Below are 19,237 nucleotides of genomic sequence, written 5' to 3' on the forward strand. Positions count from 1 at the left end.
AAATAAATAAATATTTATGTATATGTATGTGTATATATAAGCATTGTATAGGCATTTTTAAATGTATACATTAATGCTGTCAAATCAATTAATCACAATTAATTGCATCCAAAACAAAGGTTTGTGTTTACACGTGTGTACTGTGTATATTTATATATACATAAACACACACACACACACACACTATATATATATATATATGTGTGTGTGTGTGTGTGTTTATATTTATAAATATGAATATATACATGTAAATATTTCTTACTTGTATGTGTGTGTATTTATATATACATATAAATATACACAGTACACACATATATTATGTAAACACTTTTTGGCTGCAATTGTGATTTGACAGCACTATTATACATGTGTGTATTCATTTATACATATAAATATACACAGTACACACATGTAAACAAACTTTTTTTTTTTGGATGCAATTAATTGATAGCACTAAACAATCACTAAACACGTGAGTTAATCTAAACAGTAACTTTACTAATTGTGGTCTTTAGCAAATCTCAAAATATTAATTTTAATACAGCATGTTATAATGTGATGCCTAAATTCACTGCCTAGTATCACTTGTAGCATTTAAAATTACTGATTTTTTTTTTTTTATTCAGACCAAATAGTATATAATTTAATAGTCTTATGTTCAAATATTAATATTAGCACTGTTAGTTAAAAAATGTAGTTTAATCATATGCCAATTTATTGCTAAAATAAAATCTAATTTAATCACATATACTAATATTTAATATATTATTATAGCTAAATCAATATTTAATTAATCTATCCACCTTATTCTTCAACGCGGAACTAAACGTATGGGCAAGACTTCTTCTTCTCAAAGGAAAATAACAAGAAGAATAACAACGGTAAACAGTAAAACTGCACTACAAACCAGTGAGTTCATAATTAAGATAATACATTAAAATAATATGGTAAGACGCACCAATTTGCAATATCAAGCAGCAAATGGAGCTGTTTTGTACAGCTAAAAATAGCTGGATTGCGGATGAGACCGGAAGCCACGCCCATAAAATGTAAAAATGGTCGCGCCAGGTCAGATACTAATATTTATTAATCACTCTTGGAACTTAGAAGCTTGCTAAGGCCCCCTAGTGGTTTCTGTCGTCCTGGTTGTCAACCTCATAGACATAATGGTCAGCCTCTCAAAGTAGACAACAATGCTGCAATACCGGCGGCTTTCACAAGAGGCCGCACTCGTTATCATACACGTCATTCTTCCGTTGAGGTGACGTGTCTGTCTGTGTTTCATTGGGTGAACGCTAGTGCTGGTCTTTTTCCTCAGGTTTGAGTGAGTAGAGGTGATTTCGACTGCCCAGGGATCAACATGATGCGAATTGTAACAGCTATTTTGGCTCTTTCTCTGAGCCTTTGTGCAGGTAACTTGCCATTTTCTTTAAAATAATGTTCGACATATAGCTGCATTCATTTACGGCTTTTAATCTTTTCGCCGAACGTCAGACAGGCTAACGACGAGATGTCTCAAGCTACATTGAACTGGTTCCGTTTTTATCAAAGTTATCTATTACAGTCCTTTATAGTTTAGTTTAATTAAATAAACGACCAACGTTTAGGTGTAGCGTGTTATTCGTACGGATTGTAACGTTAGTGTGACCGGACTTTTTTCTCCTCAGCTGAGACTTGCACAGACCCAGTCATTTCTCCGTCTTCATACACGACGACAGACGCGCTGATCTCCTCCGAGACCGTGTTCATCGTTGAGTTGAGTTTGGCGTGTGCAAACGGAGCTCAGGTGAGCGGACTAACGGTTACATATATGCACGTTTTATTGGACTTCATTTAGTGGACTGACCAGACTTGTGTGTTGTGTTTAGAGTGTTGCCCTGTACGCAGACGTCAATGGGAAACAGTTTCCTGTGACCAGAGGCCAAGATGTTGGCAAATACCAGGTAAGGTTACTGAGAATTTAAAGGGATAGTCATCATTTACCACCTGTTTTAAACCTTGTAAGAGTTTACTTCGTCTGCTGAACACATTAAATGATATTTTGAAGAATGTTGGTAATCAAACAGTTGATGGTAGCCACTGACTTCCATAGTTTTTTTTTTTTTTTTCCATACTACCATGCCATACATGGCTACCAGCATTCTTCAGAATATTTAATGAAATGTATACAGTTTTGAAACAGCTTGAGGGATAATTCATGTAAAATTCATGTACACAAATTTATTCATTTATTTATTTTTGTCCAGGTCTCATGGAGTGTTCCTCATAAGCAGGCCAGCTCAGGCACATACCAGGTCAAATTCTTTGATGAGGAGTCTTACAGTACTCTAAGAAAGGTTGGTAAAATTAAGGAATGAGTTAAATTAAAGTTGGCAAATTTCCTCACCCTAATGTCAAACCAAACCTGTGTGGCTTACTTGCTTCTGTGGAGCATAAAAGAAGATATTATGAAGAATGTCTTTTAACTCGGTGAGCACCAGTTCCAGCGTCTCAAAAAAATATATTTTTTGTGTTCTACATAAAGAAATGAGTAAATGTTTGGAATGACTTGAGGGTGAGTAAATAATGCCAGTTTTGTTTTTTGAGTTAATTGTCCCTTTAACATAGTTGATAAGACTGTATATTCAGTTGTGCTGATGAAAATGTTAATGCTTTTAGGCTCAGAGGAACAATGAAGATGTTGATTCCATCAAGCCTTTGTTCTCTGTCAACGTGGATCACAGGGTAAATCTTCTTTGTCAACAATCACCTTGTCTGTGTAATGATTAGGGAAAAAAAAAACAAAAAACAAACAAAATATACATCCACACAGGATTGTGTTGCTACTGCTTGTTTACTTTCTATGATTTGTCTAAATGTATTTCTGAATTGCAGGGTGCATGGAGTGGTCCGTGGGTGTCCACGGAGGTCTTGGCTGCTCTGATTGGCATTGTGGTCTACTACCTGGCCTACAGCACCAAAAGTGCAATCCAGGCTTGAGAGGAGAAGAACAGTTCATTGTCCACCATACTGTTCAAACTGGTCTTTAGGCATTCCCTTTTCTGACATTTAATATGCAGATTTTAGTGCCATGGACATCTTGGCTAAAACTGGCTTAGACTGGTTTGTTGTAGAGCTTGAGTAAAATATCAGTACGGACGTTATGACAGCCAAAGTTGGTGTTGTGTTTGTTTTTTAACAGAAACTCAAATTTAAGAATTGCAATTTTTCATTTGTGCTATTAATATTAAACCTCAACAAAGAGTGAGGTGATTTATCTGTGACTTATCATCATAGTCCAGTTCTGTATTGTGAAATGTCCCAAATATCGATGAAATTCATTGAATGTGGGAATAAACAACTTTTCAAAGTTTTCCTGACTCTTTTTATTATTATTATTATTATTATTCCTGCCATTCAAAAGTTTGAGATCAATAAGATTTTTTTATGTTTTTTTTTTTTTTTTAAGAAGTACTTTCTGCTGATCAAGGCTGTGATATAGAAATATAGAAAAACATACAGAAAAAAATATAGGAAAAAAACTAACACATTTTTTTAAACATTAAAAATATCGTTTTTTTGTTTTACTATACTTTAAAATATAATTTATTCCAGTGATGCAAAGCTGAATTTCCAGCATCACTACTCCAGTTGCAGTGTCACATGGTCCTTCAGAAATCATTATAATATGCTAAATTATCAATGTTGGAAACTGCTTGGTATATATTCGTGTATACATATATATATATATACATATACATATATACATATACATGTGTATGTATATATATATATATATAATTTTTTTTTTTTTGGAATCTGTGAAAATAAACACTACCGATCAAAGTTTGGGGTCAGTAATTTTTTTTCTTTGTTTAAAAGAAATTGATACTTTTTTCAGCAAGGATGTGTTAAATGTTAAATTGTTAAAAAGTGATAGTAAAGACTTACATTGTTAAAAGAATTGTTAAAAAAGTATCACAGTTTCTAAAAAAAAACAAAAAAACATCTGTGTTCAACATTTATAATAAATTAGCACATTAAAATGATATCTGAAGGATCATGTGACACTGAAGACGAGTAATGGCTGATGAAAATTCAGTCAGGTTTGCATCACAGAAACAAATATTATTTTAAAGCATATGAAAATAGAAAACTCTTATTTTAAATGGAACTTTAATGAGCATAAGAGACATCTTTAAAAAAAACACATTCATATATACATAAAATTGTGGCAATATATATATCACATTTCACTCACTATTTGCATTAATATATATATATATATATGTTTGAGGAAGTAAACGTAAAAAAAAGGAATTTGCTTCAAGTATATCTGGGATTTTCAGTATATTTGCATGAACACGAACATCTGATACACCTTTATGGCAGAACCACAATAGGCGGAGCTCAGGATAGCAGACTATGCGATGTTTATTTTTGAGGGGTTTTTTGTGTGACCAGTCAAATGCAAAACATGCTACACGTAGTTCAGTTTGGTGCGAGATTGTTTTTTTTACACGCTCTCAAACAGTTTGTTTGTATTCTGGCAGTAATCTGTCTGTTAGCGATAAAGTCTCTATCTTGTGTTATATGGTGACTCGCAGCTCCCCTCTGCAAGGTGAGATGGTTCAGTCCGCGAGCGCGCCGCGTCCATACTCGCTTCTATGACCAGGCGTGTAGATAAAACACGCTCTCTGGTTCTGTCAGCCATTTATCCTGTGAAACGACTCACCTTTCTCCTTCACTTTCCCGTGTTTCACTATTTGAATGAGGAGTAAATAAAATTCAGTGTAGCCATGTCAGTTTCCGAGCCACCGTCGGTGGACTCTAGCGGAGCGGGAGGGTATGGAGTCTTTTACCCAGCTGGATACCAGGCATTGAACCCGGAGGAGCACGGCCTAGACCGCGGCTTCCGACTCACGGCCTTTTCCGATCTGAAAGGATGAGGGTGTAAAGTCCCGCAGGAGACTCTGCTCAAACTCCTGCAGGGACTAGAGCCTGACCGTCCGCCCGGAGAGGACGGCGGTTCGGGAACGGGTGTTGGAGACGAGACCAATGAATTCGGGCAACTTGTTTCAGTTGCTCATGGTCCTCGACTAGGTAAAGTATGAGCCGCGCGCTGACCTGTCACACCATGGCTGTCAAACAGCGAGCACTGATTCGCGAACCTATCGTTCTTTTGAGTCGAATCTTTTCAGTGAATCGGTTAAAAAAATCAGCAATTGAACTCAGAAACTGTGAGCGGATAATGGTAATAGTAGGTGCGTTTGGAGTGAAGCAAGAATTTGGATGATAGGATGAAGAGTAAGTTATATTTCTGACTTGACTATAGTATAACATTAGCAAACAAATAATTAAAGTAATTACAACAAACACCATTAAAATGAGCAGTAGTATGTTGACTAACGGATTTATTGTGATCTAAAAAAGCTTAAAAAACCGAATCGTTTTTGTGAACCAGTTCTTGGAAACGAGGTGTTCAAAAGAACCGAGTCGCGAAAATAAGCCAGGCTTCACATTATTGCCGTCAAACTGAAATAACGACAGCGCTGTGTTATATGTATATATTCAGGTCTGACAGCAGTTTGATAGTTAACCAATCGGTTTTGCAAAGAAATGCTTGTTTATTGCAACGTTTTTGCTATAAAGTTGCAAAAATAGACACTAACCGTTTCGTTTCCTTTATCCTTTAAGATAGTATGATTAGCCTGGCTGTATAATATTAATACGTTAATATTATATAAACGTTATTTAGAGTGGTATCTTTTGTCATATATTTATATGTCACACAGAACTGCAAAGTGCTGTTGTTTTTATGTTATTCATACGTCTTGATCTCGAAGTATCACATAACGTGTTAGTGAAACCCTTTGTTTAACCTTTGGCATATCCTGTTAATTAAAAACTACTAGGAAGTATAATGCAAGAGATGTGAACTGTGGACTCAGGCTATAAATTAATGCTTTCCACTGAAAAATAGATCATCTAATTCTGCAGAATGCTTCTTATTGTTGCCAACTGAATTGTTAAAACTTCAACAAGTCCTTAGGATTAGTCAAAGCTTCTTTAAATATGCATGCACATTGTGCATGAAGTTACAGAGGGTGAATAATAATATCTGTTTATTCCTGGCTTAAGGTATTGGAATGGACTCGTGTGTGATCCCTCTGAGACATGGAGGTCTTTCCCTAGTCCAAACCACAGACTTCTTCTATCCTTTAGTGGAGGATCCTTACATGATGGTGAGTGATCTCTACTAATATTTCAGAAATGTTAGGATAGAATTTACAGATAAATGGGACTCACATCAATTTGTTTATAGGGACGAATTGCCTGTGCAAATGTTCTGAGTGATCTGTACGCCATGGGCATCACAGAGTGTGACAACATGCTCATGCTTCTCAGTGTCAGTCAGAAGATGAATGAGAAGGTGAGCTGAGCGTTTCATTCAGATGTTTACTATATATGCATGGGGTTTTTGCAGATTCAGAGTGCTGGGTGTGAAGTGGTTCATTTTGTTTGTTCTGTGCTGTTGTTCTCTCAGGAGAGAGATCAGGTGATACCTTTGATGATGAAGGGCTTTCGTGATGCGGCAGAGGAGGCCGGGACTTCGGTAACTGGGGGACAAACAGTCGTCAATCCCTGGATCATCATTGGGGGTGTGGCCTCTGTGGTGTGCCAGCCCAATGATTTCATCATGTGAGTGTCTCTGTCTGCTCTCATGAATCAAAGCACTGTGTGTATGTACTCTTGGTTCTGAATGATCCAGTTTTATCTAAGTGAATATTCATTGTGTGACACTTTTTGTAAATGCTCACTTATGTGTGTATGTGTGCAGGCCTGACAGTGCTGTACCTGGAGATGTGTTAGTTCTCACTAAACCCCTGGGAACTCAAGTAGCAGTGAATGCACATCAGTGGCTGGATATAGTGAGTACCGCTGTGTGCCTCAAATGCGACTGACACGTTTGGACTGATTGTTTGTGTGGTACTTTGCTCTCTTTTTGTGTAGACTTTATGAACGGATAAGTTAGCATGTTTGTATCACATCTCTGTAATCTCATTTCTTTCTGTATCTTTTTTACCTTTATGTTTAATTTCTTTAGCCTGAGAAATGGAACAAGATAAAGTTGGTGATATCCAGGGAGGAAGTGGAGCAAGCTTATCAGGAGGCTATGCTCAATATGGCCACCCTCAATCGCACTGGTATGTCATTGCGTAAGCATTCTTGCCGTGGATTAATTTGAACAATAGGGCCAATATTCAGTACACACACAAACTAGTTTGCAACTTTGTAGTAGTTCAAATGGCTCAAAGTATTTACTTTTCAAATGGTGAGAAAAGGAAATGGGGAATAAGGATTAGTTCACTTCCAGAATAAAATTTTCCTGATAATTTACTTGCATGTCATCTAAGATGTTCATGTCTGTCTGTCTTTAAGTCGAAAAGAAACGAAGGTTTTCGAGGAAAACATTCCAGGATTTTTCTCCATATAGTGGACTTCAGCGGTGCCCAATGGGTTGAAGGTCCAAATTGCAGTTTCAGTGCAGCTTCAAAGGGTTCTACATGATCTGAGCTGAAGAATAAGGGTCTTATTTAGCGAAACAATTGTATTATTTACTGCATATATATGTATATACTTTTCAACCACAAATGCTTATCTCTCACTAGCTCTTGATGCGTGTCTACGACTTCACGCATTGTGTAACCATGTGGGAAAGGTCACATGTGATTAGTTCTTTGTCTGTGTACTCCTGTTCAAAAAGGTAGGGTAGGGCAAAAAACATCTCATTTTCTCCTCCAAATTCGAAATAGTCCAACATCGTTTTACCTTTTTTTAAGAAAATGACTGATCGTTTTGCTAGATAAGACTTTATTCCTTGGCTGGGATCGTGTAGAGTCCTTTGAAGCAGCATTGAAACTGCATTGCAATTTTGACCTTCAACCCTTGGGCACTCATTAAAGTCCACTATATGGAGAAAAATATGGGAATATTTCCCTCAAAAACTCACACACAGAAAAAAAGACATGAACATGATTTTGGGGTGAGGAAATTATCAGGAATTTTTTATTCTGGAAGTGAACTAGTCCGTTTTAGCTAAATAAAATGATTTAAAAACAAAAAAACAGGTTTTATATTGTTTTTTTTTTTTTTTTTTTTTTTTTTTCTCTCCAGCTGCTGCCTTAATGCACAAATTTAATGCCCACGCTGCCACGGACATCACAGGCTTTGGGATCATAGGTCATGCGCGGAATCTCGCCCAGCAGCAGAAAAATGACGTGGCCTTTGTTATTCACAACCTTCCCATAATCTCCAAAATGGCTGCAATCAGCAAAGCCGGTGGCAACCTGTTTGGGCTTTTGCACGGCACCTCTTCTGAAACATCAGGTGAGAGTCACTCAATGCACAATTGTGAAACAATAATAATTGTTACAACTTTGAAATTACACTTGAAACTTGAAGTACGGTAATAAAATCAGTTTTGGATCATTTCTTTATAAACATTATTACTTCAGATATTTTAACAAAAGGCACTGTTCATTCGTCGGCCTCCCTGCATCATTCCAACTGACAATCTTAATGCAAAGTGAAAAATGTTTGAAATTGAATTTTAAAAAGATGTGCATGTTGTTTTTTTTTTTTTTTTTTTTAAAACACTGAACAGCGTGAATATATTAAAATACAGTGGGCTAACAACAGTCAGTGCTCACATATGTTTGGTAAAATTTGAGTAAAAGTAAATACACATTATATTCAAGGTTTTGTAGTATTAGGGGTTAGGGGTTAGTTCACCCAAAAATGAAAATTGTCACTGATTACTCAGCCTCAGTGAAACCCATAAGACCTTTTGATTATCTTTGGAACACAAATAAAAATATGTTTATTAAATCCGAGAGCTTTCTGACCCTGCATAGACAGCAACGCAACTGACACGTTCAAGTCTCAGAAAGGTAGTAAGGACATTGTTAAAATAGACCATGTGACATCAGTGGTTCAACCGTAATGTTATGAAGCTACGAGAATACTTTTTGTATGCAAAGAAAACAAAAATAAAGACTGTATTCAACAATTTCTTCTTTTCCATGTCAGTCTTCGAGGCACTTTCACAAACAGTTATTTTTGTTTTCTTTGCATACAAAAAGTATTCTCTTAGTCTCATAAAATTAAGGATCAACCGCTGATGAACGTGGTAGTTGCATTGCTGTTTATGCAGGGTCAGAAAGCTCTCGGATTTTATCAAAAATATCTTAGTTTGTGTTCCGAAGATAATTGAAGGACTCACGACATGAGGGTGAGTAATAATGACAGAATTTTCTTTTTTGGGTGAACCAAGCCTTTAACATTAATGATTAATCAGTCAAGGGTTTCTAAAAATGGACATTCATGGTCAGTACAGATTTGCTCTTAGGTAGATAAAAATCTTTTTCCTGCCTCTCTCAGGTGGTCTGTTGATCTGCTTGCCACGGGAACAAGCAGCCCGGTTTTGTGCCGAGATGAAATCCAGTCGAGTGGGTTTGTCGGGAGCAGTGGGTCAGGACGGAGGGGCGGGCGATGGGCAACAGGCTTGGATCATTGGCATCGTGGAGAAGGGCAATCGTTGCGCCCGCATCATTGACAAACCTCGGATCATCGAGGTCCCTTACCGTGGCTCTGTGGTCAGCGCACAGGAGGGGAGCAACAATAATGCCAGTCCTCCTGAGGTGCAGCTGACATAACAACTCCACAGCGCCACGGAGGGTATCTCAGTGATCATCATTCTTTACCCCCGTCTCTAACTATGTCCTCAGTGGGCTTGATAGAATGAAGTGTGTGTGGCCATAACAGACATGGTGTTTGTGTGAAGGACGTATGTGCGGTTACTCCTGCTGTCCATTTCTTCCCCCTGTTCAACCAAAAGGTTGAGAGCAACAGACCAAAAATGTTTTGATTTTCCTGGTGGGAGATGGAATGGACAACAAGCAAACATATTTTCATCTCTCATCCTCCATCTCATTCTTTCAAACACACACCTCCACTTTGTTTTTCAGTGTTTACCAGCTTTTCTTTAAAAGAATAGTTCACCCAAACCTGAATTTACCCTCATGTTACTGAAGACTTGTATGCTGCTATATATATTAACTTTTACAATTTACATGGAACACAGCCTACAGTTTTATATACAACTGATCAGTGAACATGTCTATAAAAAAAAAACATCACAAAAGTGGTCCTTCTGCACTATATTCTAGGTATTTGAGGCCAGACACTTTAAAAAGTGTTTTTTTTTTTTTTTTAAAACTCCATATACGTATTTTCCAGCACGCATATTTAGACTTTCTTGTATCAAAAAACATTTACCTGAGAAGCAAAATGACATTGTTTCTGAAAAAAATGATCAAAATGAGGTGAGTTCATGCTTAAATCAAAGGGAAAACAAGTGTATTCATGCTTCTTTTTTTTTTCTTCTTGTTTTAAGTCTTTTTCTTATGATTTTTCTTGCCACAGAAATTTTTCTTGTTTTTAGGTTTAAACTCACTTTTTTTCAGAGAACAGATGTAAAAACTTATCTTCATGCTTCTCAAGTAAATGTTGAATGTGTAAACATTTGTACTGGAATGAAAAAATGAGTAAGAAAGACATGTTTTGCAGGCAAAATTGGTTAAAATTTTAAGTGGGTAATTATGTTTATATGGAAAAGTACTCAATTCTCATTTCATGTTCCTCTGGGAAAAAAAACAACAACATCATACAGGGTTTCAAATAACATGAGGTTGAATAAATGAAATTAAATTTACATTTTTGGGTAAACTATTCCTTTTTCTTTGACCAAAAACCTTTTTTTTCCATAAATGAGTTTAAACCTTTTGTCCAGAGCTTAATTCTCTCTTCTTTTTTAGTTTGTGACTTTGAGACCCTAAAATGAAGCCAGGCTTACTAAGAAAACATTCCAACGAGTTCCTGATCAATCAAATGCTTTGAATAGCAGTGATCCAAAAATGACAATCAAAAGTGTTTTCTTTTAAGCCATCTGACAGATGTGTCAAAGCTAGACACACGGTCACACCAGTGCATCCTGGGGCCTGAATAACCGTAATTGTTGGTTTAATTGAGATATTTAATTGTACAATCAATATTTATTTTGTGTCAAAGATTTAAATGCAGTTCGAGTTTCAAGTGTTTTTGTTTTTTTAGGTGATGCTGATCTTGAATGGTCCACATAAGTCTGAATCTTCCACCTGTTTTAATAGGAAATCCTTGTAACATTGACACACGCCTGGTAAAATTAGGTTAATGTTCTCTCTTGTGGTTTGTTTTCCTGAATAGAGTGACCTTACACTGGTTAGATTAGGTTAGACTGGTTCTTTATTCATTAGAATATGTACGACAAGTGTTATGGTTTTAGGGGCAGCAGTTAATTCTGAATGATTGTGTTGAGACATATGGGTGATGTGCATTGTAAACTCATTTTCTTCTCATTCAATCTGTTGATTTTGAGCAGAAGATAAGGTAGTCTGGTTCTTCTCCGCCTTGTATTTGAGAAAGGGTTGAGCAGCTTTCTCTGGTCCAGCGGGTGAGCCCAGAATACCTTTTGTGCCAACTGAATGGCTGGGACAGAACAGCAGTGTCCACAGTCCTCTTTATGACACCTCTCTCTTTAACCCCAGCTCGTGGGATGGGTGAGGTTGATGTTAGATAGGAAGTGATAGGCTGATCTGCCATGTTCATTCACTTGACACTGGTTTTGTCATTGCAGTTTTCATCCATTTTAACATTGCAACTTAATAAACCTGGAATTTCTCTAAACTGACTCTATTATTTATTGTTTCATGGTCTGTGTTGATGAGAGTTTAGATGTGTTGCGCATGGTTCACCACAATGTGTCAGCAGAGTGCAACGTTGTAAGATGGAAGCGGCTGATGGACTCTTTGCTCTGTTCTCTTAATGTACTGGCTCGTCTCAGCGTAACATGCTGCTTTAGTTTACCCCTATTTAACCTCTGATGCAGTAATTGACAGCTAAATTGAGTGTTTGATAAACAATGCATTTTTTGAGCATATGGCAGTTGTTTTTTGAGCAAAAGGAATATTAACAAAGAACATAGTAGTCATAAATGTGCATGATCAGAAACAGATGTTTATATTTTCTGCCAGTGAACAGATCTAGGCTTAAGCATTTATGAATTTTGATCAGATTTGGGATAAAATGAAAAGAATTTTTTGTTTGTTTGTTTTCCTGGAAAGATTTTTTTAGTTTTCATTAGTGGAAAGTTAGCTTTTTGTGCATATTCACGCAGAGAAAAGTTTAGTATTGAAGAATGCATTTGTATTTGTCACTTCATGCACTCCAGCTCAGAAAACCTTCTAGATCTCGACGTCTCCAAATATTTGGCCAGCTTATGTATCCATGAAGAGTAGAACAACTCTGTCATCACTCCCTCAGAATAATAAGTGACCATGCTCAACTATGTGTCAGCGCAATATGAGAATATATAGGAATTTGTGCAGGCGGAATTCTTCCATCCTTACGCCGTCGTTGTTTTCACCTTTAAGTTTTGTCCTTTCTTCTTCTCCTTTACCAGTCTCCTTGCTCGAGTTTGCAATTAGAGCATTATAGATCACCATCTGTCTTTTTATTTACTTAAAACATTTCTCCCGCTATCATCTGGTTTGTTTTTGATTAGGAGAGAAAGATATTCATAATTACTTACGGTGTGCATATTTAGTTTTTCCGTTGCACATTCCGCAACCCCCTTTTTCTCTTTCATAATGTCCTTTTTAGTGCAGAGTCTGATCTCAGTGAGAAAATAGTTTAACAGCTTGTGATTCCACTCATTTTCTGTTTGCGGACCCTCAAACTATGCCCAGTCTAAACCTGTTCTGCAGAACCCTTGCTGGACCAGTTATTGCGCTGCGCACTCTTTTAAACATCTAAATAAACTTTTTAGACTATAAAGAACCTTTTTTTGCGTTTGAAAGGTTCCATGGATGTTCAAGGTTTTTTATGGCCGAAAAGGTTTCTTTAGATGTTTAAAATGTTCTTCAAAATGGTTATTTTTGGAACTGTTCACTGAAAAGTGATTGTCCATGTCAAAATACAGGAAATCATATGTTGAAAGTAATTTTCACTTCAAATTGGTGCTTCAAATAACGTTTTGTTCAAACAAAGATTTGTTAAAAAAATGCTGATTCATTCAGTAATGAAACGAGTGAAGTATATATGAGTGGGCGGATGACTAGTTCATTCAAGAGATTTGTTAAAAAACGCTGATTTGTTCAGTAATGAAATGAGTGAAGTATTTACGAGTGGGCCGTTAAATCGTTCATTCAAAAGAGTTGTACAAAAACGCTGATTCGTTCAGTAATGAAACGGGCGAAGTATTTACGAGTGGCCCGTTATTTCGCTCATTCGAGAGATTCGTTCAAAAACGCTGATTCATTCAGTAATGAAACAAGCAAAGTATTTACGAGTGAGCCGTTGAATCGCTCATTCGAGAGATTCGTTCAAAAACGTAGATTTATTCAGTAATGAAACAAGCAAAGTTTTCACAAGTGGGCCGTTGAATCATTTATTCAAGAGATTTGTTCAAAAATGCTGATTCATTCAGTAATGATATGAGTGAAGTATTTACGAGTGGGCCGTTGAATCGTTCATTCAAAAGAATTGTTCAAAAACGTTGATTCGTTCAGTAATGAAACGAGTGAAGTATTTACGAAAAGAGTTGTTCAAAAACGCTGATTCGTTCAGTAATGAAACGAGTGAAGTATTTACGAGTGGGCCGTTGAATTGCTCATTCGACAGATTCGTTCAAAAACACTGATTCATTCACTAATGGAAGAAGTGAATGTTTATGAGCGAGTCATTAAATCATTCATTCAGACATTTTTTTAAATAAGTGATTCAAATTAATGAAACCTTTTTGAATAGACTGCAGCAATTAATATTTTGTCACAGCCTCTAATAAAGTTATTTTGCCTAGGTCAGAATCGTCATCTCTATTTGAAACAAAAAAATTGTGATTCTCAATTCATCCAAAATTGTGCAGCTCTAATAATAAATACCGTTTTGTAATTCTTCAATGTGTCGTGACAGATCGCTGTATTGCCTCAGTTCAAGCGGCACATAAAGCAATAATTTCCTCTTTACTACGCACGAAATAACACAAATGAACATCAGAAGGTATCTTGTTTCAACTGCGGAAAGATGTCAATACACACCATTTTTCCTGTCTGGTTTGTTTGTTGGGCAAAATGGTGGATTCTGTGCTATGATTGGTCAGATTGCCTGTCAGTCAATCTCCCTGTGAAGAGTCAGTTCTGACTTTGTCATAATTAAGATTTACTAAATAATTCTAATGAGCTGGTTCTTTTAAATAGTTCAAAAACACAAGTTACCAGTTTAGTCTGAAATGTTGAGCTGTATAATTTAAATCATTAGTAGAAAGATTCATATGTCAGCAAAGTGTACTTTAAAACTGCTATCAAAATCAAATCAAAATGTGTACCCAAGCCACAGAGACCAGTATTTTAGTTTGCAGTGACATTTTGATTTAGCCATTGGTGTGTGACCTGGCAAGGTGTTGCATGAGCGGTCACAATATGTCATATGAGCTTGAGTAAAGTGGGATAACAGATATTGTTTTGTGAGTTCGGTATGGAGAGCATGAGCCCCAAAGGGTCTATATAGATGGAACACAACGACTGCCTCTGATGTAACTGCATTTTTGCAGCCAATCTCCAAAAATACCCTTTGCAGCTGTTCTCTGAGCTCAATTTCTAGACGTGAAGGCTGAGTGGTGTAACAGTCGAAAAGATTCACCTTTTTTGTCTTCGCGAGAAGAGAAAGCGAGATAGCAGGATGTTATTTAGAGTGAAGAAATGAACTGAATTCAGCATGGATGCATTAAATAGATCAAAAGTGACAGTAAAGACATTTACAGAATGTTATAAAAGATTTTTACATTTCACATAAATGCTGTTCCTTTTAACTTTCTATGAATAATGGTTTCCATAAAAATATAGAGCAGCCCAACTGTTTCCAATATTAATAACAATAAGAAATATTTCTTGAACAGCAAATCAGCATATTAGAATGATTTTTGAAGGATCATGTGACAATGAAGACTGGTGTAATGAAGCTGAAAATTCAGCTTTGATCACAGGAATAAATTACATTTTAAAATATATTATAGAAAACAGTTATTTTAAATTTAAATCATATTTTGCTAAGTTTTACTGTATTTTTGTTCAAGCATAAGACACTTATTTTTAAAAAATTGTTGAAAATCTTACTGACACCAAACTTTTGAACGTTTTTGTGGTTATATATAATTGTTACATGGTATGCAGCAGTACACTAGTATTCAGTAAGCGGTAAGCTAGTACTCCATTCCAGACATATCCAGTCTCTATCCATTTCAGTCTGTTCACTCTTAGTATCCCATGTGCCTCTTTAATAACCAGTTAACAGTGTGTAAAACACATGTAAGAATGTGGTGTGCATTACAGTTAACTTTTCTTTCCTCTGATCGTGATGATCAAGTCATCTTTGTAGAGGTGTCTTGCAGTAGAGGAGCCACATTTTGTGCATCTTCTAATACTCTTATGCAGGGAATGTCAGATGGAATTAAACTTAAAACAGGGAAGCATCTTATACAGTCAAGCTGCAGTGTGGTTTTCTTATTTTAGATGCAGAGATGTCATGAAAAAGGCTGTCATGTTTTTGGTTTGATTTAAAGATGATGGGAGGTTTCTTTGCATAAAGGAAAGAGACAAGTACATGCGGCCACCTTTTCTGACCCCAGCCGCGGCACCCGTCTGCCTGTCAGCTCCCGTGAGATAAAGTGCGCCAGTCAGCATGTGTAAAAACTCACTGAGATGATACAGACGGAAGGGACATAAGTTTTCACGCAATTCTTGACAGGATCATTTTATTTATGGAAATATCTCATCATTCACTAACGCGTCCATGTCGCGCGCTCTCATGTTTGATCTAAAAAGCAGCTGCCCTCACGTTTAGCTGCAGGAGTCAGGACAGCAACTGTGAGTACATTTTCTGTCATCTTTTTAGTACTGTAATATGAAGTGTACAAATTTATCTTTAGCAGCAGTGTGAAAGTGAATAGCATATAACAGCCACAATCACTGGTATAAACATAGATATCTATTGGTACAATATGCGTCACATGACTAAACATGCGTCATTGTTTTCAAAAGCCTCCATTTTCACAGTCCACACTGCAAATTTATCCACTTTGGAGTGCATTTTCAAAAAGCTCAGTTTTCCTTGACCAAAAACGCTGTCTCAGTGTGGACAGAAGGCCAAAACGGAGAGGAAAAAGATGCGTTTTCAAACGAAAACCTATTAGTGTGGACATGGCCTCAACATTTTACAACAGTAGCCAGGTGGTGAAGACAAGAAAAAATAAACTCAATTACAATGTCACTCGCAATCGCCACTCGCATTCAGTTAACTTTTCTTTCCTCTGATCGTGATGATCAAGTCATCTTTGTAGAGGTGTCTTGCAGTAGAGGAGCCACATTTTGTGCATCTTCTAATACTCTTATGCAGGGAATGTCAGATGGAATTAAACTTAAAACAGGGAAGCATCTTATACAGTCAAGCTGCAGTGTGGTTTTCTTATTTTAGATGCAGAGATGTCATGAAAAAGGCTGTCATGTTTTTGGTTTGATTTAAAGATGATGGGAGGTTTCTTTGCATAAAGGAAAGAGACAAGTACATGCGGCCACCTTTTCTGACCCCAGCCGCGGCACCCATCTGCCTGTCAGCTCCCGTGAGATAAAGTGCGCCAGTCAGCAGAGGCAGAGTAAACCGAAAGCAAATCCACAAGCAGTTTCTTCTGTTCTCTGGAAATCCATATCTAATGCATTCCGTTTTTGAGCTCTATTGTTTCATAAGCCTTTCCAACAACAACAGAGCCATTCGCATGCCACAAAATTTCCAGGCGGCTGAAACAAGAGACAGAGGAAGTGTCTATAGACAATTCTAATTCTGCATCAAAAACTGGTTCAAAACTTTGTTTACTCTTCATGTAGACAGATTTCTTTTGCTATCTGGTGAGATAAATAACATAATCTCCACTTATGTGAGTGATGTAAAGTAAACCTACTGGCTGAGAATCTAGAGACTTCAACTATACAATTGTGAATTGTGCACATACAGTGCCCTGCGAAAATATTCATACCCCCTTTATGTTGCAGCCTTATGTTAAACTGTTTTAAAATACTTTTTCCCACATCAGTTTACACTCCATACAATGTAATAACAAAGCTCAAAACAGATTTGTGACAACTTTGCAAATTTATTAAAAATAAAACACTGAAATAAGTACATTGCATAAGTATTCATACCCTTAACTCAATACTTAGCTGAAGCACCTTTACAGCCTCAAGTCTGTTTGGGTATGATGTTTGCACATCTGCATTTGGCAGTTTTCTGCCATTCTTCATCCACCTCTTTACTTCTCAAGCTCTGTAAGCTTGGATGGGGGCTGGCAGATATTTTCATGTTTCTCCAGAAATATTTGATTACATTCATGCCTAGGCTGTGGGCCTTCACAGAGTCTTCTATAAACCACTCTTGCTGTGTGCTTAGGATCATTGTTCTGTTGTAAGGTGAACATTCAGCCCAGTCTGAGGTTCTGAGTGTCCTCAATCTAAATATTTTGGTGCATTGAGCTTTCCTTCTACTCTGATGAGTCCCTCAGTCCCTGCAGCTGAAAAACAGCCCCACAGCATGAGGCTGCTACCTCCACACTTAAATGTTGGGATGCTGCTGTGCAGGTGATGTGCAGTGCTTAGTTTCCTTTAAACATGATGTGTGGATTTGAGGTTCATCAGACCAGAGAATCTTGTTTCTCACATTCTGAGGGTCCTTTAGGTGCTTTAGGTGCAAATTCCAAGTGTGTTTTCGTGTGTCTTCACTGAGGAGAGGATTGAGTTTGGCCACACTGTAATAAAGACTGGATTGGTGGAGTGTTGCAGTGATGTTTGTCCTTCTGTAAGTTTCTTCCATCTGCATATATGATCATGAAGCTCAACTAGAGTGACCAGCAGCTTCTTGGTTACCAGTCCAAGCCCCTTCTCCATCAAATTCTCATTTTGGCCAGGAGGCCAGCTCTAGTTGTTCCATTTTGGATAATGGAGGTTACATGCTTCTGTAAACCTTCAATAGAGCAGAATTTTTTTCTGAACATTTCCTAGGATCTGGCTGCAGACATGCACTTGCATTTTCAAACCTGCACTCTCAGACAACTGCACTTCCAGAAGTGATGTCACATCCCATCTATTTTTTTATTTTATTTTTATTATTATTATTTTTTTTTAACTGAATCTCTCAGGCTACGTCTACATTAATCCGGATACATTTGAAAACGGAGTTTTTGTTTTAAAACGCTCTCCGTCCACACTAGCGTTTTCAAGCGTTTTCCAAAAGTTTCTCATCCACATTGAAACGTAGGAAAACGTTAAATTCGCCATACTGCGCATGTGTAAAAACTCACTGAGATGATACAGACGGAAGGGACATAAGTTTTCACGCAATTCTTGACAGGATCATTTTATTTATGGAAATATCTCATCATTCACTAACGCGTCCATGTCGCGCGCTCTCATGTTTGATCTAAAAAGCAGCTGCCCTCACGTTTAGCTGCAGGAGTCAGGACAGCAACTGTGAGTACATTTTCTGTCATCTTTTTAGTACTGTAATATGAAGTGTACAAATTTATCTTTAGCAGCAGTGTGAAAGTGAATAGCATATAACAGCCACAATCACTGGTATAAACATAGATATCTATTGGTACAATATGCGTCACATGACTAAACATGCGTCATTGTTTTCAAAAGCCTCCATTTTCACAGTCCACACTGCAAATTTATCCACTTTGGAGTGCATTTTCAAAAAGCTCAGTTTTCCTTGACCAAAAACGCTGTCTCAGTGTGGACAGAAGGCCAAAACGGAGAGGAAAAAGATGCGTTTTCAAACGAAAACCTATTAGTGTGGACATGGCCTCAACATTTTACAACAGTAGCCAGGTGGTGAAGACAAGAAAAAATAAACTCAATTACAATGTCACTCGCAATCGCCACTTGCACTCTCTGCTACCTGCAAGTAACAATTGCAAGTGACAATGTAATTGAGTTTCTTTTTTCTTGTCTGCACCACCTGGCTACTGTTGTAAAATGTTGAAAGATTCAATTTAAAAATAATAAATAAATAAAATAAAATAAAATAAAAAAGACTGCAAGTGACATCACTT

General features: G+C 37.0%; 2 protein-coding genes across 2 annotated transcripts; both read left to right on the forward strand.

Annotated features, from left to right (window-relative positions):
* Positions 1–1,246: 1,246 nt before the first annotated feature.
* ssr4 (signal sequence receptor, delta) lies at positions 1,247–3,352 on the forward strand. The gene is made up of 6 exons (XM_051095701.1): positions 1,247–1,412; positions 1,668–1,786; positions 1,869–1,943; positions 2,247–2,336; positions 2,659–2,724; positions 2,875–3,352. The coding sequence occupies exons 1-6, from the start codon at positions 1,361–1,363 to the stop codon at positions 2,977–2,979; spliced, it is 507 nt and encodes a 168-aa protein (XP_050951658.1). The 5' UTR covers positions 1,247–1,360; the 3' UTR covers positions 2,980–3,352.
* A 1,268-nt stretch (positions 3,353–4,620) lies between these two features.
* sephs3 (selenophosphate synthetase 3) lies at positions 4,621–11,766 on the forward strand. The gene is made up of 8 exons (XM_051096711.1): positions 4,621–5,082; positions 6,121–6,224; positions 6,305–6,412; positions 6,527–6,681; positions 6,821–6,911; positions 7,088–7,187; positions 8,158–8,370; positions 9,424–11,766. Exons 1-8 carry the CDS (start codon positions 4,779–4,781, stop codon positions 9,696–9,698), a joined length of 1,350 nt encoding a protein of 449 aa, XP_050952668.1. The 5' UTR covers positions 4,621–4,778; the 3' UTR covers positions 9,699–11,766.
* The last annotated feature ends 7,471 nt before the right edge of the window (positions 11,767–19,237 follow it).

Source organism: Labeo rohita, chromosome 23, assembly GCF_022985175.1.
Source record: "Labeo rohita strain BAU-BD-2019 chromosome 23, IGBB_LRoh.1.0, whole genome shotgun sequence".
Lineage (NCBI taxonomy): Eukaryota > Metazoa > Chordata > Actinopteri > Cypriniformes > Cyprinidae > Labeo > Labeo rohita.